This window comes from Theropithecus gelada, chromosome 13 (genome assembly GCF_003255815.1).
Source record: "Theropithecus gelada isolate Dixy chromosome 13, Tgel_1.0, whole genome shotgun sequence".
Classification (NCBI taxonomy): domain Eukaryota; kingdom Metazoa; phylum Chordata; class Mammalia; order Primates; family Cercopithecidae; genus Theropithecus; species Theropithecus gelada.
The window spans coordinates 52,786,937-52,805,405 of NC_037681.1; the positions used below are offsets into that span (position 1 = coordinate 52,786,937).

The following is an 18,469-nucleotide window of genomic DNA, read 5'->3' on the forward strand; positions in this document are numbered from 1 at the left end:
TTTTGGTTGAATCAGAGCATATGCTTTATCTTGTAAGGTAGAACCCTATAACCTTTCAGCATGTTTCTTGCAGTTAGTGTTGAAAATGAGTCTTTAGTAGACCATTGAGCTTTTCTGCCAGGCCAACTTCATCAGGATAATGCACAGTAAGACCAGTGGGAAAATTTTTTTTTTTTTTTTTTTTTTTGCTTTGAAATACTTTTCTTGATCAGAAGCAAAGTTTTCTACAATACCATGACATTCTGTCAGTCCACAGGCAATAGACTGTGTAATATTACAGCAGAAGCCTATGGACAGAACAGGTAAATGCATACCTAGAATATATATTTGTTATGTTGAAGACAAATTGCTGCCTAGTCCATGACTAGGAATCCCGTATAATCAACCTACCCTCAGATAGCTGGCTATTCCCCCTGGGAAATGGCGTGATATTGGCCACCCAACTTTGTTAACTGCTGTTTGGCAGATTAGGCAATCAGCAACAGCTGTAGCCTGGTTAGTATTTGTACAGGGAAGTTTACATTTTTGGGCCCGTGCATAGCCTCTATATCTTTTGCCATGGTAGTTTGCACACAGGTCCGTTGAGCAAGCACTGGAGTGCCCTTGGAGAGAGGCTTACTGTCATGTATATAATGTGTATAATTTCTCCCATTTCCTCTGAAATGGATGCCTTTTGGTGTGCATTGACATATTTCGTAAATATTTTTGCCCTCTGGGAGTTCTATTCATAGACCTTTGTTTTTGACCTCCTTGCTGCTGGTCTTCTAGTCCTGTTTCTTCCAAGTGCCTGACCATCTAGCTAACAAATTAGCAACTCTCCGTTAATTAGTGAGGATCTTTACTTCTGGCCAACTAAATCCATAGAAGAATACTCACATATACTGACTGAAGTTCTAGCTATTGAGAAGATTTACCTTCACCACTGTCCTTGTGATTGGGGCTGTAACTCTGTAGCCATCCACTTAAGGGTAGCACTAGCATATTATGCAGAACCATCTGTAAATCAGGACCAAGAGTGTTTTGCCCTCATATTATTTCATCATAAGGAGTTCCCCCATGAAGCTATTGATGTAGAACAAGGAGGAGACATTATAGTGGGAGTAGGTATTGAATTCTGAGCCACTTGTTTATTCAGTTTTTTCTTTTGGACTTTGTCAAGATGGGTCTCTCATAAAACACTTAATGAAGGATACTTGTTGCTTGTGCTCAATATTATGGTTGGTGTGTCAGATAGCATCTGGACAGCTCTGAATTCGTAGACATTAGTTTCATAGATAGATATTAATCTCTATCTGGGACTAGTAAGACACTAGGAGTTGTTTTTCAAAAGGAGAATGGTCATTTGCATGAGAGAATATGGCTTTGCTCCAAGATCGTAGTATTCTGCTGTGTGATTGTCCCAGTTAGTTTGCCACAGGCTCCTTACAGCATCATTATTTGCCATGGACTTCTCGTGTCAGTGTCATTGAAAGTGCTCTTAAGGTAAAAGTAGCAGAGTATCTTGCAGTACAGTCTGGTCTTGTTGCAGAGTTTCTTGTTCTGCACCTTACTCAAAATTGGCACCCTTATATATTTCTTGATACTTGGATTAGAGCACACATTGAAGTGTGCTGAATATTGGCTCCCAAATCCAAGTAGGCCCACTTGTGGCTTTTGTTTCTGTGGTTGGTGTTACAAGTTGGAGCAACTTGTCTTTCAGTTTGGAGGGAACTGACCTAACCAGACCTCTGGACCTCTGAAACTTAACCACAGCTACAGAATCTTGAGTTTTTCTGGGGACTCTTGTTCTCTGGTTTGCACCTTACTAAGGCATTTAATTTCCTTGCTGTTTCATCTTCATCTGGACCAATCAGTGTGCTGTCATGATGTAGTGGACCAGTATGTTGATCTGCAGGATGTTATGATGATCAGGATTTCTAGAACGTGAGATGTGGTCTTAGGGAAATATTGGGAAGATTTATTATTGTTCCTGCCAGGTGAAAGTGGAAGTGGACTTTTTGGATAGTCCTTAAAACTAAAGATAGAAACATATTGGAAAGAACTGTAACTGCCTACCAGGTATCAGGGGATTTGTTGATTTGCTTTAATAAAGATACCTCATCTAGAAAATCAGCTGCAAATTGAAGTCACCACCTGATAGTTTACCATCCACAGTCATTCTTCAAGATCCATTTACAACAGGCCAGTAAAGGGGACGAGGTCATTTGATTACCTCTGTATCTTTTAAGTCTCTCTCTCTCTCTCTTTTTTTTTTTCTTCCCGAGACAGGGTCTTGCTCTCTCACTCAGGCTGGAGTACAATGATGTGATTTTGGCTTACTGTAGCCTTGCCCTCCTGGGCTCAAGTGATTTTCCCACCTCAGCCTCCTAAGTAGCTGGGATGACAGGTGCATGCCATTACGCCTGGCTATTATTTTTTTTAGCAGAGATGAGCTCTTGCTGTGTTGACCAGGATGGTCTCAGGCTTTTAGGCTCAAACGAACCTCCATCTGCAGTTTCACAAAGTGCTAGGACTATAGGTATGAAGGCACTGTGCCCAGCCTCAAATCTTTCACAGTGGCATTAATCTAAAAAATTTCTTCAGGAATGTAGCATTGCTTTAGTTTAATATCTTTGTAGAGAAGGAAAGTTCTAGGGGCTTATACTTGGTGTTTTCTGTATTACTGGTCCACAGAGAAGAGCAGAGAGCTGATTTGGGGATTGTTTTCAGTTGCCTGTTTTATATTATGCATTCAGGGACTGGGGAAGTAACTATTATACAATAATGATTTACAGACCCATAGAACTCTCTTAAGACAGCTTTGGGCCAAAACTTTATTAATCGCTTGACCATCCTACGTGCCCTCTTTCGTGGACCACAGTGATGTTTTAGGTCAGTTCAGTGCTACTTTTTTGTAATGCCTGAAAGATCTTTTCCCCCATGCACAGTCACTGTAGTGAATGCCCATAGGTCTTTTTGAGGGAAGGTTTGGAGTATGATTTACAGTACTGTATATAGTTGGGGTATCGTAGGATCCTTTCTCAAGGGGTGTCATCCTCCCTTTCAATAAAAAGCTGTGATCTGTGAACAGATTAATTAGGTCTAGAAGTTTTTATTCTCTCTCTCTCTCTCTGTTTGTTTTTCTTTTTTTAGCAATTCAAGTCATGTTTTTGGCCACAAGTTTTTCCAGTATTGTATAGATAAGTAATAATATACTAGTCTGCCTTGAGTGTACTAAACAAGAGTAGCAATCATTCATGGGTGAACTGGGGACAGGATATAAAGATGAAATTACATTATAGACTTATTTCTCTGGGAGAATAGTACTTAGCATTTTTGTGGTCTAACTTCAGTAATTTTTGTAATATTAAATAATCATGGCTAACATTTATCGAATATTGTTGATGGCGAAGCTGGGCTCAGAATCCAGATGTGTGACTATAAGACCGTGTTTTTAGTTGCTATTGCTGGATTATGGTGACAATAGCAACAAAAACATGCGTTTGCTATGCTGAACTAAATCCTCATATACTCCAATAATGGTAATTGTCTAAATATATTCTTATGGATGGAGGTATTTGAGTGCCTACTCTGTGCTTAACATTGTGCTGGATGAATAGGAAAAATGACAGATGATTTTAGTTGTCCTTAATTTTTGGTGATATATATAAGAACGTGTGTTACTGTCTGGTTCTGAACTGTCTTTTCCAGGGTAGGTAGTTGAGGTTTCATTTAAAAAATTAAAAAATTTTCATTGACAAATAATTGTATTTATTTATGGAGTATAATGTGATGTTGTAATATATGTATATATTATAGAAAGATTAAATTAAGTGAATTAACATATCTATCAACTCACCTACTTACCATTTCTTTGTAGTGAGAATGTATACTATTCTTTTAGCAATTTTGAAATTTACAATACATGGGCCAGGGGGCGGTGGCTCATGCCTGTAATCCTAGCACTCTGGGAGGCCGAGGCAGGCAGATCATCCGGTCAGGAGTTCAAGACCAGCCTGACCAACCTGGTGAAACCCCGTCTCTACTAAAAATACAAAAAAATTAGCCAGGCATGGTGGCACACGCCTGTAATCCCAGCTACTCATGGAGGCTGAGGCAGGAGAATCACTTGAACCCAGGAGCCAGAGGTTGCAGTGAACCGAGATTGCGCCTCAGTATTCCAGCCTGGAGACAGAGTGTAAAAAAAAAGAAAAAAGAAATATACAATACATGATTAGTAACTGCAGTCACCAGATCACTAAAACTAATTCCTCCTAAGCTTCCCAGAGTGTTGGGATTACAGGCGTGAGCCACTGCACCTGGTCTTTACTGCACATTTTCTTTACCCAATCGCCCATTGATGGATACTTAGGTTGGTTCCATATCTTGACTCTTGTAAGATATTTTTTTATTTTTTTATAACTGCAAGTTTCTACTTTAAATGATAAACTAATGAAGAAAACTGACTTGAAACTGGTGAGTAGTTCTTTATTTGATAATGGTTAAGTTATGATTTTGGTTAAAACTGTTGAGTACATTTTCCTTTGCTTATACTCCCATTTTCTTTCAGTGGGCCACAGTTACATTTCATCTTCCTCATCATGTGTTGAAGTCCATTGCCAGTGCCATTGTAAATGAACTCAAGAAAATAAATCAAAATGTTGCTGCCTTACCTGTGGCGTCCTCAGTGATGGACAGATTGTCTTACCTCTTACCTAGTGCACGTCCCGAACTCGGAGTGGGGCCAGGCCGTTCTGTAGACAGGTATGAACCTTGCTTACAAAGAAAGGTGACAGTGAGGTGTAATTGATTAGTTTTTGCATTAAACAAGAATAACTAGAAAATCTGGTTATGATTTTTAAAAATTTCAAGATTTCTAGCCTCATTTTGAAACAAAAAAAATTCAATATGAATTAGAATCTAAAAACCAGGTTTAAAGTAAACTACTGCTTGAATTGCTATTTTTAAACACTATTTTTTAGTACACTAAAAGTATTTGAAGGGGTTATAAAGCCGCGTTTTGAAAATTCCAGTTTAGTACTTGCTTAGTAAATATTTTAGTTAAATTAAAATTATTATAATTATTCAGTGAATAATAACTGTTTTTCCATTGATGACATTTCGTGACCTTTGAGATAAATTTTGCCTAACTTATCATGCCCAAAGGTGAGTATAAGGAAAGTGGTATCATTTTACAATGAAAAAAAAAAAAGAGTTTAAAAAATAATAAGAATAATTTTGAGTTAACATTTTTTTATGCTGCTTGCACTAGATTTAAACAGTATTACAAAAATCATACCTAAACCATCATTTTCTTTGTTAGAGTTTTTTTGAATGCCTATTTTGTTTAATTAGAAAGCCAGTACCACATTCATTTAAAAACTTAAATGATTTGCTATTTGAAATGGCATTGAGATTCTTACTAAAAGTACTGAGGTTTAGAAATGCAATACTGAAATATAACACCCAGCAATTTTGATTAGATTTTTGTTTGCCTTCTCATTTAGTATTTGTTTATTTATTTTTGAGACGGAGTTTCACTCTTGTTGCCCAGGCTGGAGTGTAATGGCGCGATCTCGGTTCACTGAAACCTCCGCCTCCCAGGTTCAAGAGATTCTCCTGCTTCAGCCTCTTGAGTAGCTGGAATTATAAGTGTCCACCACCGTGCCTGGCTAATTTTTTTTTTTTTTTTTTTTTTGAGATAGAGTTTCCCTCTTGTTGCCCAGACTGGAGTGCAATGGCACGATTTCGGCTCAGTGCAACCTCTGCCTCCCAGGTTCAAGTGATTCTCCTGCCTCAGCCTTCCTAGTATCTGGGATTACAGGCATGTGCCACCATGCCCGGCTAATTTTGTATTTTTAGTAGAGACATGGTTTCTCCATGGTCAGGCTGGTCTCGAACTCCCTACCTCAGGTGATCTGTCCTCCTTGGCCTCCCAAAGTTCTGGGATTATAGGCATGAGCCACTGTGCCCGGCGAAATTTTCTTTTTTTTTTATGTTTTGAGACAGAGTCTCGCTCTGTCACCCAGGCTGGAGTGCAGTGGCACGATCTCGGCTCACTGCAAGTTCCGCCTCCCATGTTCACGCCGTTCTCCTGCCTCAGCCTCCCGAGTAGCTGGGACTACAGGCGCCTGCCACCATGAGCAGCTAATTTTTTGTATTTTTAGTAGAGATGGGGTTTTGCCATGTTAGCCAGGATGGTCTCGATCTCCTGACCTCATGATCTGCCCGCCTTGGCCTCCCAAAGTGCTGGGATTACAGGCGTGAGCCACTGCACCTGGCATGCCTGGCTCATTTTTTGTATTTTTAGTAGAGACAGGGTTTCACCATGTTGGCCAGGCTGGTCTGGAACCTGACCTCAAGGTGAGCTACCCGTCTTGGCCTCCTGGAGTGCTGGGATTACAGGTGTGAGCCACTGTGCCCAGCTGTAGTATTTATATTTTTACATTTCCATTGGATGTGAGTTGTAATTTCCTAAGCATCTTTCTGAAGTACATTTATAAATAGTATGTGCTGATGTTATCAAAGGCACTACTGAATGAATTCATTTTAAACTTCTATTATTTTTAGTATGACTCTTCTAGTTCAGTAGCAATATTTATTAATTTATCTTTCGGTAAACTGATTTTTGCTTAATCACTTGCCGTCTTTTTGTTAAGTGATTTTGTTGTTACATATATAACTTTTATTAGTTGTATTAACAATTGGGGAGAATTTTTATATTCTGTAGGAGTAATCTCTTGGGCAAAATGCAGACTATCATTTTTAATCAGATTATCTGGTGATATGTCCTATGGCTGTCATTAAAATATTCTTTGGGATGTGTCTGAGATGGGAAAAAAGGAAAAATACGTAATTAGAACAAGTGCTTCTTGTCTGAGATCTATGCCTATTTTGAGATTATAAAAGAGTCAGCTCTGCAGAGCTATTTTCTTTGCAAACAGTTGCAGTGTTTCTAAAGAAATCAGTGCAAGCTGTGGTAAATGTTCTATTTTAGGAAATGCAGCCATTAGATAGGATATTCAGTATTTTTAGAGGTGTTAAAATGTCCCAAAATATTAATTTTGATATAGACTGTGGTGTTTGTTTCATTAAAAATGAATCCAGGAGCCTATGAAGGCTTTGATGAACTTAGGTCTGTGGAAGGTTTGAGTTAGGTCTATTGGATGCTACTGCTGTTTTGTTGGATAGTATAACGAAATGAGATAGGTCTTCTGTTCTAAGACTGATCCTAAAGACATATATAACATGAAACTGAGAATGCTTTTCTAACCCAACAGCTATTTGTTTAAAAACTTGAATACAACTATGGGTGAACCTGAAGTTACTAGCAATTTTATAGAAAATCATGTGCTAATTTAAGGGAAGAATTTAGAAGAGTATTTTCCTGTTTTCTTTGTCATGACCTTTACCACTTTTTCTTTCTGTTATCAGTTGTAATTTTGTGTTAGGATGAATAAACTTGGCTTATCCTTTCTTAAAATTCTTTTAATTCTTTTAAGATTCTTAAAATCTTTTGGACTCTTCTAAAGTTTACTATGGTCCTTTAAAAAATTACTCTGGGCCGGGTGCAGTGGCTCACGCCTGTAATCTCAGCACTTTGGGAGGCTGAGACGGGCGGATCACGAGATCAGGAGATCGAGACCATCCTGGCTAACATGGTGAAACCCCATCTCTACTGAAAAATACAAAAAAAATTAGCTGGGCATGGTGGCGGGTGCCTGTAGTCCCAGCTACTCGGGAGGCTGAGGCAGGAGAATGGCGTGAACCCAGGAGGTGGAGCTTGCAGTGAACCGAGATCACACCACTGCACTCCAGCCTGGGCAACAGAGCAAGACTGTCTCAAAAAAAAAATATATATATTACTTTGGTACTTTCTGTTATACTTTGACTCTTGGTGAGCTGGTGTATTTTAATATGAAAACGTATGTAATCTACCCCTAGAATTGTTTATCAGCTGCAGCCACCAATCAGGTTTTCTCCTTCCCTTTCTGTTTAAGGGAAATTCCTAAAAATTATCAGTTTTAGTTTAAAGTAAAATATTGAACTTGCTCATCAGACCATTTGCAGTTTTTGTTGATAACCCAGTAAAATTATTTTCTGCATTGTTAAATAGAAGTTTCACTGTGATTTGATGCCTAACTTCAATTACATAAAGTATGTTTACTTTTAGATCACTGATGTATAGTGAAGCTAACAGACGGGAGACATTTACCTCATGGCCTCATGTAGGCTATAGGTGGGCACAACCAGATCCCATGGCTCAAGCTGGATTTTATCATCAGGTAAAAAAAAGAATGTAGAAAAGTACTTTTCTCAGTATGCCTTTGTAGCCTTCAGCAAAGTTACCGCTTTTGTTTTACTTGTTCAGAAACTTACTTTATGCAACTTGGTTGCATGCTTGCTTGTATGCAGGTATGCTTGTTTGCCCAGACTGGACTGCAGTGCCACAATGTCGGCTCACTGCAACCTCCGCCTGTCAGGTTCAAGTGATTCTTGTGCCTCAGCCTCCTTGAGTAGCTGGGATTACAGGTGTGCACCATCACACCTGGCTACTTTTTGTATTTTTTGTAGAGATGGGGTTTCACCATGTTGCCCAGGCTGGTCTCAAACTCCTGACCTCAGGTGATCTGCCTGCCTTGGCCTCCCAAAGTGCTAGGATTACAGGCGTGCCTGGCCAGGAAAAAATTGTTTAAGCAATTAACAACTGAGTATTTTCTTTCAGATTAGATACAACTTTTTAAAAAAGCAATTATTTTTATTTTTTGTTTTTGAGACAGGGTCTCACTCTGTTGCCCAGGCTGGAGTACAGTGGCACTATCACTACTCACTGCAGCCTCAGCCTTCCCAGGCACAGGTAATCCGCCCACCTCAGCTTCCCTGAGTAGCTGAGACTACAGGTGTGTGCCACTGGGCCTGGCTAACTTCTGCACCAACCTAATTTTTTTTTTTTTTTTTTTTTTTGTAGAGACAGGATTACTGGTGTTGCCCAGACTTGTCTCGAATTCCTGCTCAAGGGATCTACATACCTCATCCTCCCCAAAGTGTTGAGATTATAGGGGTGAGACACTACGCTAGGCCATAATTTTTTAATAAAATCAACAAATAGACAATATTCTTCAGATTGGGTTTTTGACAAGTATTCTGTTTTGATGCATGTTTATTTCCACTGTTTGACATCTGCATTCATAACACAGTAGTAGATGCTTAGGGTAATGCATAAAAGAAGTTTTACAGTTTTAAAATTCTCGTTATAGTTGGGATACAAATTATCCATATACTAGATAACTACAGAAGCAGCATTACAAGTAGTGCATTGCAACTTGAATATCTGTGCATTAAAGAACTGATTAAGTTGCACAGGTAGAGGAAGAATTAGTCAAGAAAAATAGTCATAGTTTTATGTAGGGAAAGAGGAGGGTATAAGGTGTAAGGATTAACATAGTACAGAGGCATAAGAATGGGACATTATAAAAAGCTTTGCCGAATTAGAGGGAAGTTAAGAAAAATGATTTTAGCTAGATGTTATTTAATATGTTATTTAATAGGAAACTTAAAGTGAGTGGTATAGACTGGCTTATCACTGTTTTACCACTGCTAAAAGAATCTTAAGAAATCTAATACCTATATGTCAGTTTAAATAAAGCATGCTTATTTAACTTTATTTATTCATTTATTTGGGACAGGGTCTTGCTCTGCCACCCAAGTTGGAGTGCAGTGGCGTGATCACAGCTCACTGTAGCCTCAGCCTCCCAGGCCCAAGCAGTTCTCCCACCTCACCCCTCAAGTAACTGGGATTATAGGCATGTGCCACCATGCCCAGCTAATTCTGTTTTTTTTATGTAGAGATGAGATTTCACTATGTTGTCCAGGCTGGTTTCAAACTTCTGGGCTCAGGCAGTTTGCCTGCCTTAACCTTCTAAAGTATTGTGATTACAGGTGTAAGCCACTGCACTTGGCCTAATTTAAGAATTCAAGTACATTTTGAAGTACATTAAAGTAACTGTCATTTAGAATCTGAAGATTGATTATTCCTTCATTATCTTCAAGTATTCTGAACATCTGAACTAAAATTAAACCAGAAAACTATATGTATATATGAATATTTTATTCAAAATTTGTCAGATTTCCAGTTACAGATAGGTAAGTTTGGAGACTGGCTAATATTAGAATCAGTGAAATAATTTCCCTAAATTAAGGATTGAACATGGACCATTTTTCTAGCAACTTGTCATCTTTCTTTTAATTTGGTGTAATTTTCTAAGAGTCTCTGTTAAGTGATGCCTTGATATTTTTTTTCTGGTGAGTTATTGTTCATTATATTCTATCTTTGCAGAGAGGTCCAATAATAGGTTTCCTAGAATCCTCTGATTCTAGGAAATGTTAGGAGCTGATTATTTGTAATCTTCTAAAATGTATAATAAATTTGCGTCTATAAAGTAAATGTTCACAAATATTCATATTAGTTTTCAGGTATATTTCAGTTCAGGTTTTGAAAATATATATACATACATATATATGTGTGTGTATATATATATAAGTTGTACCTGGCCCTTGGATTGAAATATATATAGCATTTTGTCCCATGTTGTGTGAATTAGATTCCATATTATGTGAATTAGATTGACTGCTTTCCCTTTTTACTTGCCCTTCTTGTATAGTTGTATGGGATTTAGTATTTAATAATAAGCCCATTGGCTGGTGCAGTGGCTCACAGTTGTAATCCCAGCACTTAGGGAGGCCAAGGCAGGAGGATCGCTTAAGCCCAGGAATTTGAGACCAGCCTGGATACTTTAGGGAGACCGTGTCTCTACAAAAAAAATAACAGAATTAGCTGGGTGTTTTGGAACACTTCTGTAGTTCCAGCTGCTTGGGAGGCTGAGGTTGGAGGATCACTTGTGTCCAGGAGTTCAGTTCAGGGCTGTAGTGAGCTATGATTGTGCCATTGCACTCCAGCCTAAGACTCTGTTTCTTTAAAAGAGATAGTTTTAAAGATACTCTGTCTCTAACAAACAACAACAAGAGGCCAGGCGCGGTGGCTTAGGCCTGTAATTCCAGCACTTTGGGAGGCTGAGGGGGTTGGATCACAGAGTCGGGAGATCGAGACCATCCTGGCTAACATGGTGAAACCCCGTCTCTACTAAAAATGTGAAAAAATTAGCCGGGTGTGGTGGCAGGCGCTTGTAGTCCCAGCCACTCGGGAGGCTGAGGCAGGAAATCGTTTGAACCCCGGGAGGCGGAGCTTGCAGTGAGCCAAGATCGCGCCACTGCCCTCCAGCCTGGGTGACAGAGCAAGACGCAGTCTCAAAAACAACAACAAGAACAACAACAACAGCAACCACAATAAATAGTGTAAACCAGCCAGAATCTTTCTTTTATACTTAATATTTCAGATACTTTATTATAGCAATTAGAAAAGTACTGGATCAGGGATTGCACATATGTGTACCTCTCTTTGATTTAGTGGTCATTTTCTGAATTTTCAAATAATACAGGCAATTAATAAATATTTGGAGGTTTCAGTGTATTGTTGGACCTAATATTATAGGCTAATTTCTCATTTTCAGTATAGAATTTTACTTAAAATTATGAACTTTTAAAAATAACTTTTATTATAAAGCTATTTTAATAATGATTTACCCTTTCTGTCTCTTTTCTTTGTAATTTTGCAGCCTGCCTCATCTGGAGATGATAGAGCCATGTGTTTTACTTGTAGTGTATGCCTCGTTTGTTGGGAACCTACTGATGAACCTTGGTGAGTCTTGATGTTTCTGGACATAATAGGCTAAGTCAGTCATGTAAATATGCTTCTAAATTTTACTTTTCTGCTTATAATTTTTTGCCTTTTGCCACCTATATTTTTGTCATTGTCCTGAGAATGAGATAGCCCTGTCTATACTCTGTCACACCACTTGGCATACAGTGTCTGTTAAGTTTGACTTTCTAAAATTTGTACAGGAGGGAAGTACCAAACAATAGAACCACACTCTAACTGAAAACCAGAAAGCTATGGTAAAGTGAACCCCAGCATGAGCTTTAGCAGTTGAATCTTGGTCTTTTGAGAGCAGGTTGTCAATAGGGAATCCATGAAGAGAGCCTTATAGTATACATTTCTAATTTTGAAGGAATTTTAGGGAGTCTTTGATGTCTCTGAATTTTAGTGCACGAAATTTTAGAACCTGGTTTAACATTAGAGATCATGTATTGAAACTTCATTTTCACAAATAACTATTCTGAGCTCTTATTAATAGAAATAACAGTACATTGTTAGAGCAAATTTTATATAAGATGGTATACTAGGTACCATTCTGAATACTTTACATATTTTTAAATCATTTAATTCTCATATTTCCCTGTGAAGTAGGTACTATTGTAGTCTCCATTTTATAGGAGGGAACTATGAATATTCTCCAGTTTAACCTTTATAGTTACTCTATGAGATAGGAGTTACTATCCCATTTTAAAATGAAGAGAATAAAATTTGCTGAAGGGGCATATGGCTAGTAAGTGATAGAACCAGGTTTTGGTTTCAGGATATGTTGCTTGCTTTGTATTAAAATTAGTTTGAAGTCTCTGAATGTTAAATCAGCTGATGTGCCTGGGGCAGACTTGCTAAAACATATTGCAGTGTACCTGTGGAGTTCAGATTGGAAAATACTGTATGAAAAATTCATGTTGTATCTATCTGCAGGCAGAGAGTTGAATACAGTAGTCCCACTTGTTTGCAGGGCATACATTCCAGTACCCATTGGATACCTGAAACAGCAGATAGTACTGAACCATATACATACTATATTTTTTCCCTATTCATCCATAACCTATGATAAAGTATAATTCATAAATTAAGCACAGAAAGAGATTAATAACAATAACTAATAAAATTGAACGATTTTTTTTCCTTCAAATGGAGTCTTGCTCTGTTGTCCAGACTGGAGTGTAGTGGTACGATCTTGGCTCACTGCAACCTCTACCTCCCGGGTTCAGGCAATTCTCCTGCCTCAGCCTCCTGAGTAGCTGGGATTACAGGCGTGTGCCACCACGTCCATCTAATTTTTCTATTTTTAGTAGAGATGGGGTTTCGCCATGTTTGCCAGGTTGGTCTCCAACTCCTGAACTCCGGTGATTGCCCGCCTTGGCCTCCCGAAGTGCTGGGATTACAGGTGTAAACCACTATGCCTGTCCTAATGTTGAACAATTTTAACAATATACTGTAATAATTTTGTGACTGTGGTCAGTCTGTCTGTGTTTCTCTCTCTCAAAATATCTTATTGTACTGTACTCATCTATTTTGGGACCATGGTTGACCATGAGTAACTGAAACCATAGAGAGTGAAGCTGTGGGCCAGGCATGGTGGCTCACATCTATAATCCCAGCACTTTGGGAGGCCAAGGCGCGTGGATCACCTGAGGTCAGGAGTTCAAGACCAGCCTGGCTAATGTGGTGAAACCCTGTCTACTAAAAATACAATAAATTATCTGGGTGTGGTGGCACACACCTGTAATCCCAGCTACTAGGGAGGGTGAGGCAGGAGAATCGCTTGAACTGGGGAGGTGGAGGTTGCAGTGAGCCGAGATTGTACCATTGCACTCCAGCTTGGGCGACAAGAGTGAAACTCCATCTCAAAAAAAAAAAAAAAAAAAAGAGTGATGCTGTGGATGAGAGGGGGACCTACTGTATGAACAGTTTTCAATTTAAGTTGAGTTTCTGTTTGGAGTTGTCTTTCTGCATAGAATCCATCTTTATATATATATATATATATATATAGAAACCATTTTAATATATATATATTTTAGGTCCCTATGCCAATCCTCAAAAAGTTATTTAACCTATACCTGAAAAATTGTACAATATTATCAAATGTTATCTTCTTTGTAAATATTTTCTATGGAAAGTTGATTAAAATTTCCAACTTGGGCTGTTCAAAACCCATGTTTTCTTAACATGGCCAGGGATTCAGGGATTCCACCTCTTCTTTGCACCAGCATTTGGGATTCCTCAAACACTTAATAAGTTGATGGGGTCTCTGAAGGCCTGGGGCAAGTCCTCCAAATGGGTAGGAGGAAAGAGGATTAGTGGAGGCTGGGGAGCCTAGGCACCTTCTGAATGGTAAGGGGGAAAGGAAAAATTTGAAAGGGCGAATGGGAGTCATATTTTGACTGCGAGTTTAGATAGAGTTCCTTTGGAGGGAGGTTGAAGTTAAAAACACAAAAAAATGGACCATACCCTAGTAACTAGCATTTCCACTTCTATTTACCTATCCTAGGGAGTTAATTGCTCTTGTATGCACAGAAGCATAAAGTGGATGGTCACTGCAGTTAAAAATCGAATCCTTTTAAATGCCCATCAGGAGGGGAATAGCCCAGTAGAATGTGGTATATTCATATAATAGACTGTGCTCCAACAGTTAAGGGGAATGAACAGTAAGATCTCTGTTAATCACTCTCAGTAACTTTCAGATATGTTATTGTATCAAGAAATCTTTTGTATTAATAGAATGATTGGTGATTGAATACATGATAAAATATATATGTCATGTACAATGACACCAATTGTTTAACAATTTAAAACCCTGTATTTTATTTAAAAATTTTTTCACATGTACTTCCACATCATATATTTTCTATATGTACATTTATGTATGTAAACTTATAAAAAATATTTTAGAAATGTATCACTTAAATTTGTAATGATGGTTTCCTGGAGGTGGGATTGGAAATTACTGGGATTAGATTTTAAAATTGATATGGGTCTTTAGCTTTATTTTATATAGCCGTGTGTAACTTGTATAAATAAAATTTTATTGAAAAAGTTAAAACTCAGGAAAAAGAGAGAGATGGAAAGTGGTAAAGTACGCTAGATTTAGCTAGGAGGGAACCTGGCCCAAATGTCATTTGCTTGGAGATGCACTGTAAAAGGATTAGGAAAGACATCTGCATATTAAAAATTGCCCAGAATTTATATATGGATTTATATGTGTAAGTTGTAGGTGCATGGTAAAAAGAAATACATACATTGTAAGGAGTAGCATGTTTTATGTGTAAAGTTCTTTCTTTGACATGGAAATAAAACAATGAGTTAAAAACAATTTTAAGAAACATTTATTTTTTAAATTTTATTTTATTATTTATTTATTTATTTTTTTTGAGACACAGTCTTACTTTGTCGCCCAGACTGGAGTGCGGTGGCGTGATCTCGGTTCACTGCAACCCCTACCTCCCAGGTTCAAGAGAGTCTCGTGTCTCAGTTTCCCAAGTAGCTGGGACTACAGGTGTGCGCCACCACGCCCAGCTAATATATGTATTTTTAGTAGCGATGGGGTTTCCCTATGTTGGCCAGGCTGGTCTGGAACTACTGACCCCAAGTGATGCACCCACCTCGGCCTCCCAAAGTGGTGGGATTACAGACATGAGCCACCACACCCAGCCTATTTTGTTTTTTAGATACGAGGTCTTGATATATTGTCCAGGCTGAAGTGCATTGGCTATACACAGGTGTGATCACAGCTTACTGCAGCCTCATATTCTTGGGCTTCAGCAGTCCTCCTGCCTCAGCCTCCTGACTGACTGGAACTGTGTGCTTTACCATCATGCCTGGCTCATGGGTTCTTGTTTTGGTAGCAGGATCCTGACGTTTCTAATGCCTTATAATTATAGCTAATAGAAATAAAAATAAGGAGTAACCAGAAAGAAATATAAAGGAAGCATAAAGTTGAGCAGATAGGTGCTAAGTTGATCCTGTTACAATATTTGAGTCATTATACCAGTCTTGATCTGAGGTCCTAGTATTTTATTTAATATTTTAATTTAAATTTTTAAATTTTTTATTTTTTAGAGACAGGGTCTTGCTCTGTCGCTCAGGCTGGAGTGCAGTGGCACGATCGTAGCTCACTGCAGCCTTGAACTCCCAGGCTCAAGGGATCCTCCTACCTGAGTCTCCTGAGTAGCTGGGACTACAGGCACATGCTATCACACCCACCTAATTATTTTTATTTTTATTTTTTGTAGCAATGAGGTCTCACTATGTTGCCTAGGCTGGTCTCAATCTCCTGGCCTCAAGGATCCAACTACCTTGGCCCCCCGAAGTGCTGGGATTACAGGTTGAGCCGCTGTGCCCAGCCTGTGTTTTATATTTCTTAAACTTGTTACGTTTTTAATTTAACGTTTCTTTTTGTTCAGTAAGCATTTATTTGAAAGAAGTAGTGTATAATTTATTAACTTTACATTCCTAAGGCTCTTAGGAAATACATTTTATTTAAAAGTTATTTGTCTGATTTGATCGTATAGTGATACATAAGGTATATTTGTGTTAATTTATATTATTTTATTCATACTAGAGATCTTTCTGCTTTCAGATCTTTACTAAAAAACTTTTTAGTAAAATAATGTAGTAAAATATTTAGTAAAATAACTTTTTGTGTTATGAGTGGCATTTATTGAGTTTCAACTGTATATTATTTATAGTTGTGGCCCCTGATAGATATGGAGAATTTTAAAGTGAAACCTAGTAGTTAATCATTCAAAGCTGTAGGAAACCAGTGCGAGGAAGTAACAAGAGTTTAAACAATTCTGTAGCATGTAATATAGCATTACTTACACTATAGCATTAGTTTCTCAGTTTTGTCTGAGATTGACTTTATAATCAGTTAAAGTGAATAACTGCTATTGTTAAATGTTTGGAGTATTGAATGGGTGAATATTATAAATGGTTGAACATGTTAGAGTGATCTTCATAATATTGAATGATTTGGTTATATTAAGTCTTTAATGATGAATAGTTTAAGTTCAGATAAAAAAAAGATGATGATCCTGGAGTTCTGTTTTAATGTACAAACTGAATTGCTTTATTTTTAGTAAACTTTTCCTTTCTTAATCTGTGTAAAGGTCTGAACACGAAAGACATTCCCCAAACTGCCCATTTGTGAAAGGTGAGCACACACAGAATGTGCCATTGTCAGTCACTCTTGCAACAAGTCCTGCACAGTTTCCTTGTACGGATGGAACTGACAGAATATCTTGCTTTGGGTCGGGGAGCTGCCCTCATTTTCTAGCTGCTGCAACTAAACGAGGGAAGATCTGCATATGGGATGTTTCCAAACTTATGAAGGTATGTTTGAATTTTGAAGTAACAAATTAGTAACTGAAAAAAAAATCAGTTGTAAACTTAGGCTTTTCATTTGTTTAGGTGCACTTAAAGTTTGAAATTAATGCCTATGATCCAGCAATTGTACAACAGCTTATTCTGTCAGGAGACCCAAGCTCAGGAGTTGATTCAAGGAGACCAACTTTGGCGTGGCTGGAGGACTCCTCTAGTTGCTCAGATATACCAAAATTGGAAGGAGATAGGTATGTGAGTTTGTTTTAGTAGTATTTAATAGATGTTAACATGTTTTCCTAAATTTTATATTCTCATAGTTCTAATAATTAAAGAGGAGGGAAAAAAAGTTATGCAGTTAAGAGATCAGAGAGTAAATGTTTGGTTGGAAATCTGAAATCTGTGATTCTTGAAGAAAAATCTTCAGAAACAGCATAGTTTATAAAATATACTTAACATTCTATCACAATCTATGTCAATTGGAAATAATTGCCACTTTGAACAATAGATGATGAAAAGTCACATTGAAAGTCTAAATAATGAAATGAAATTATACTGTAGTTTCACCTTCTACTAAATCTTTTTCATAGAGCAGTTGAACTAGATGATTTCAGTTTCCCTTTTTTCATTAGCACCTCAAATTATGGCAGTGCTAATGAATAATAATGAATAACCTGAGGTGAAGTAAGAAGATCTAATTGTTTAAAACAGTGTACCAGTAGTCAGCAGTGAGTTGAGGTACCATAATTATTGCTAGAGAAATATTTTGGTAAAATTGCTGTTCTGGATTCTCCTTCACTCAACTTCTCTGAGAGATTCCTGATTTTTGTGCTGCATCTGATGTAGGTGGGGTGGGAGAATCTAAGTATCACCCTCCTTCACTTACTTGTTTCCTAAGAACCACTACGGTTTTGACTGAACTGGGTAGTAAGATTCTGTAGGTGGGAGGAAAAAAGATTCTGTAGGCAGCCATGTGAAATGGAGCTATTTAACTGTGATCAGATGTCTTGATAGACTGAGAATATCTGACTTCCAGGGGCTCCTTATGTTACTGATATGTGATGGGTATTACTCTGTAGTCAGTGATTTATCATTTTACTTCACAACCCCTTTGGTGGGATGTTCTTTCATTAAGGAGTAATGTAAAATTTTATTAATGGAAGTTATTTCATTAAAGGAATTAGTGGAAAATTTACAATATATGTATTACTTCTATCTTGGTAATAACATTGAATAAAGCCTTGTGGTTGTTCTATTAATATAAATCTCTGTGAAAGCTTAATGGGAAAGCAGCTTAACTGTTGTCTTGAGTTTCTGACCATATTTTGCCAGTAGGACTAGATATTAAGCATGCCTGATTCCTCTGATTTCTTAGAAGTTAGTGGAAAAGTAATAGAA

General features: G+C 37.8%; 1 protein-coding gene across 3 annotated transcripts in view; it reads left to right on the forward strand.

The window, feature by feature from the left end:
* The window catches only part of BIRC6 (baculoviral IAP repeat containing 6), a 256,735-nt gene that overhangs the window by 27,556 nt on the left and 210,710 nt on the right, over positions 1 to 18,469 (forward strand). For all 3 annotated transcript variants that reach the window (XM_025353535.1, XM_025353532.1, XM_025353533.1), the window contains exons 4-8: positions 4,550 to 4,743; positions 8,153 to 8,264; positions 11,652 to 11,734; positions 16,861 to 17,083; positions 17,162 to 17,322. In XM_025353535.1, the coding sequence (XP_025209320.1) occupies positions 4,550 to 4,743; positions 8,153 to 8,264; positions 11,652 to 11,734; positions 16,861 to 17,083; positions 17,162 to 17,322 (773 nt within the window). The remainder of the gene's footprint in view (positions 1 to 4,549; positions 4,744 to 8,152; positions 8,265 to 11,651; positions 11,735 to 16,860; positions 17,084 to 17,161; positions 17,323 to 18,469) is intronic.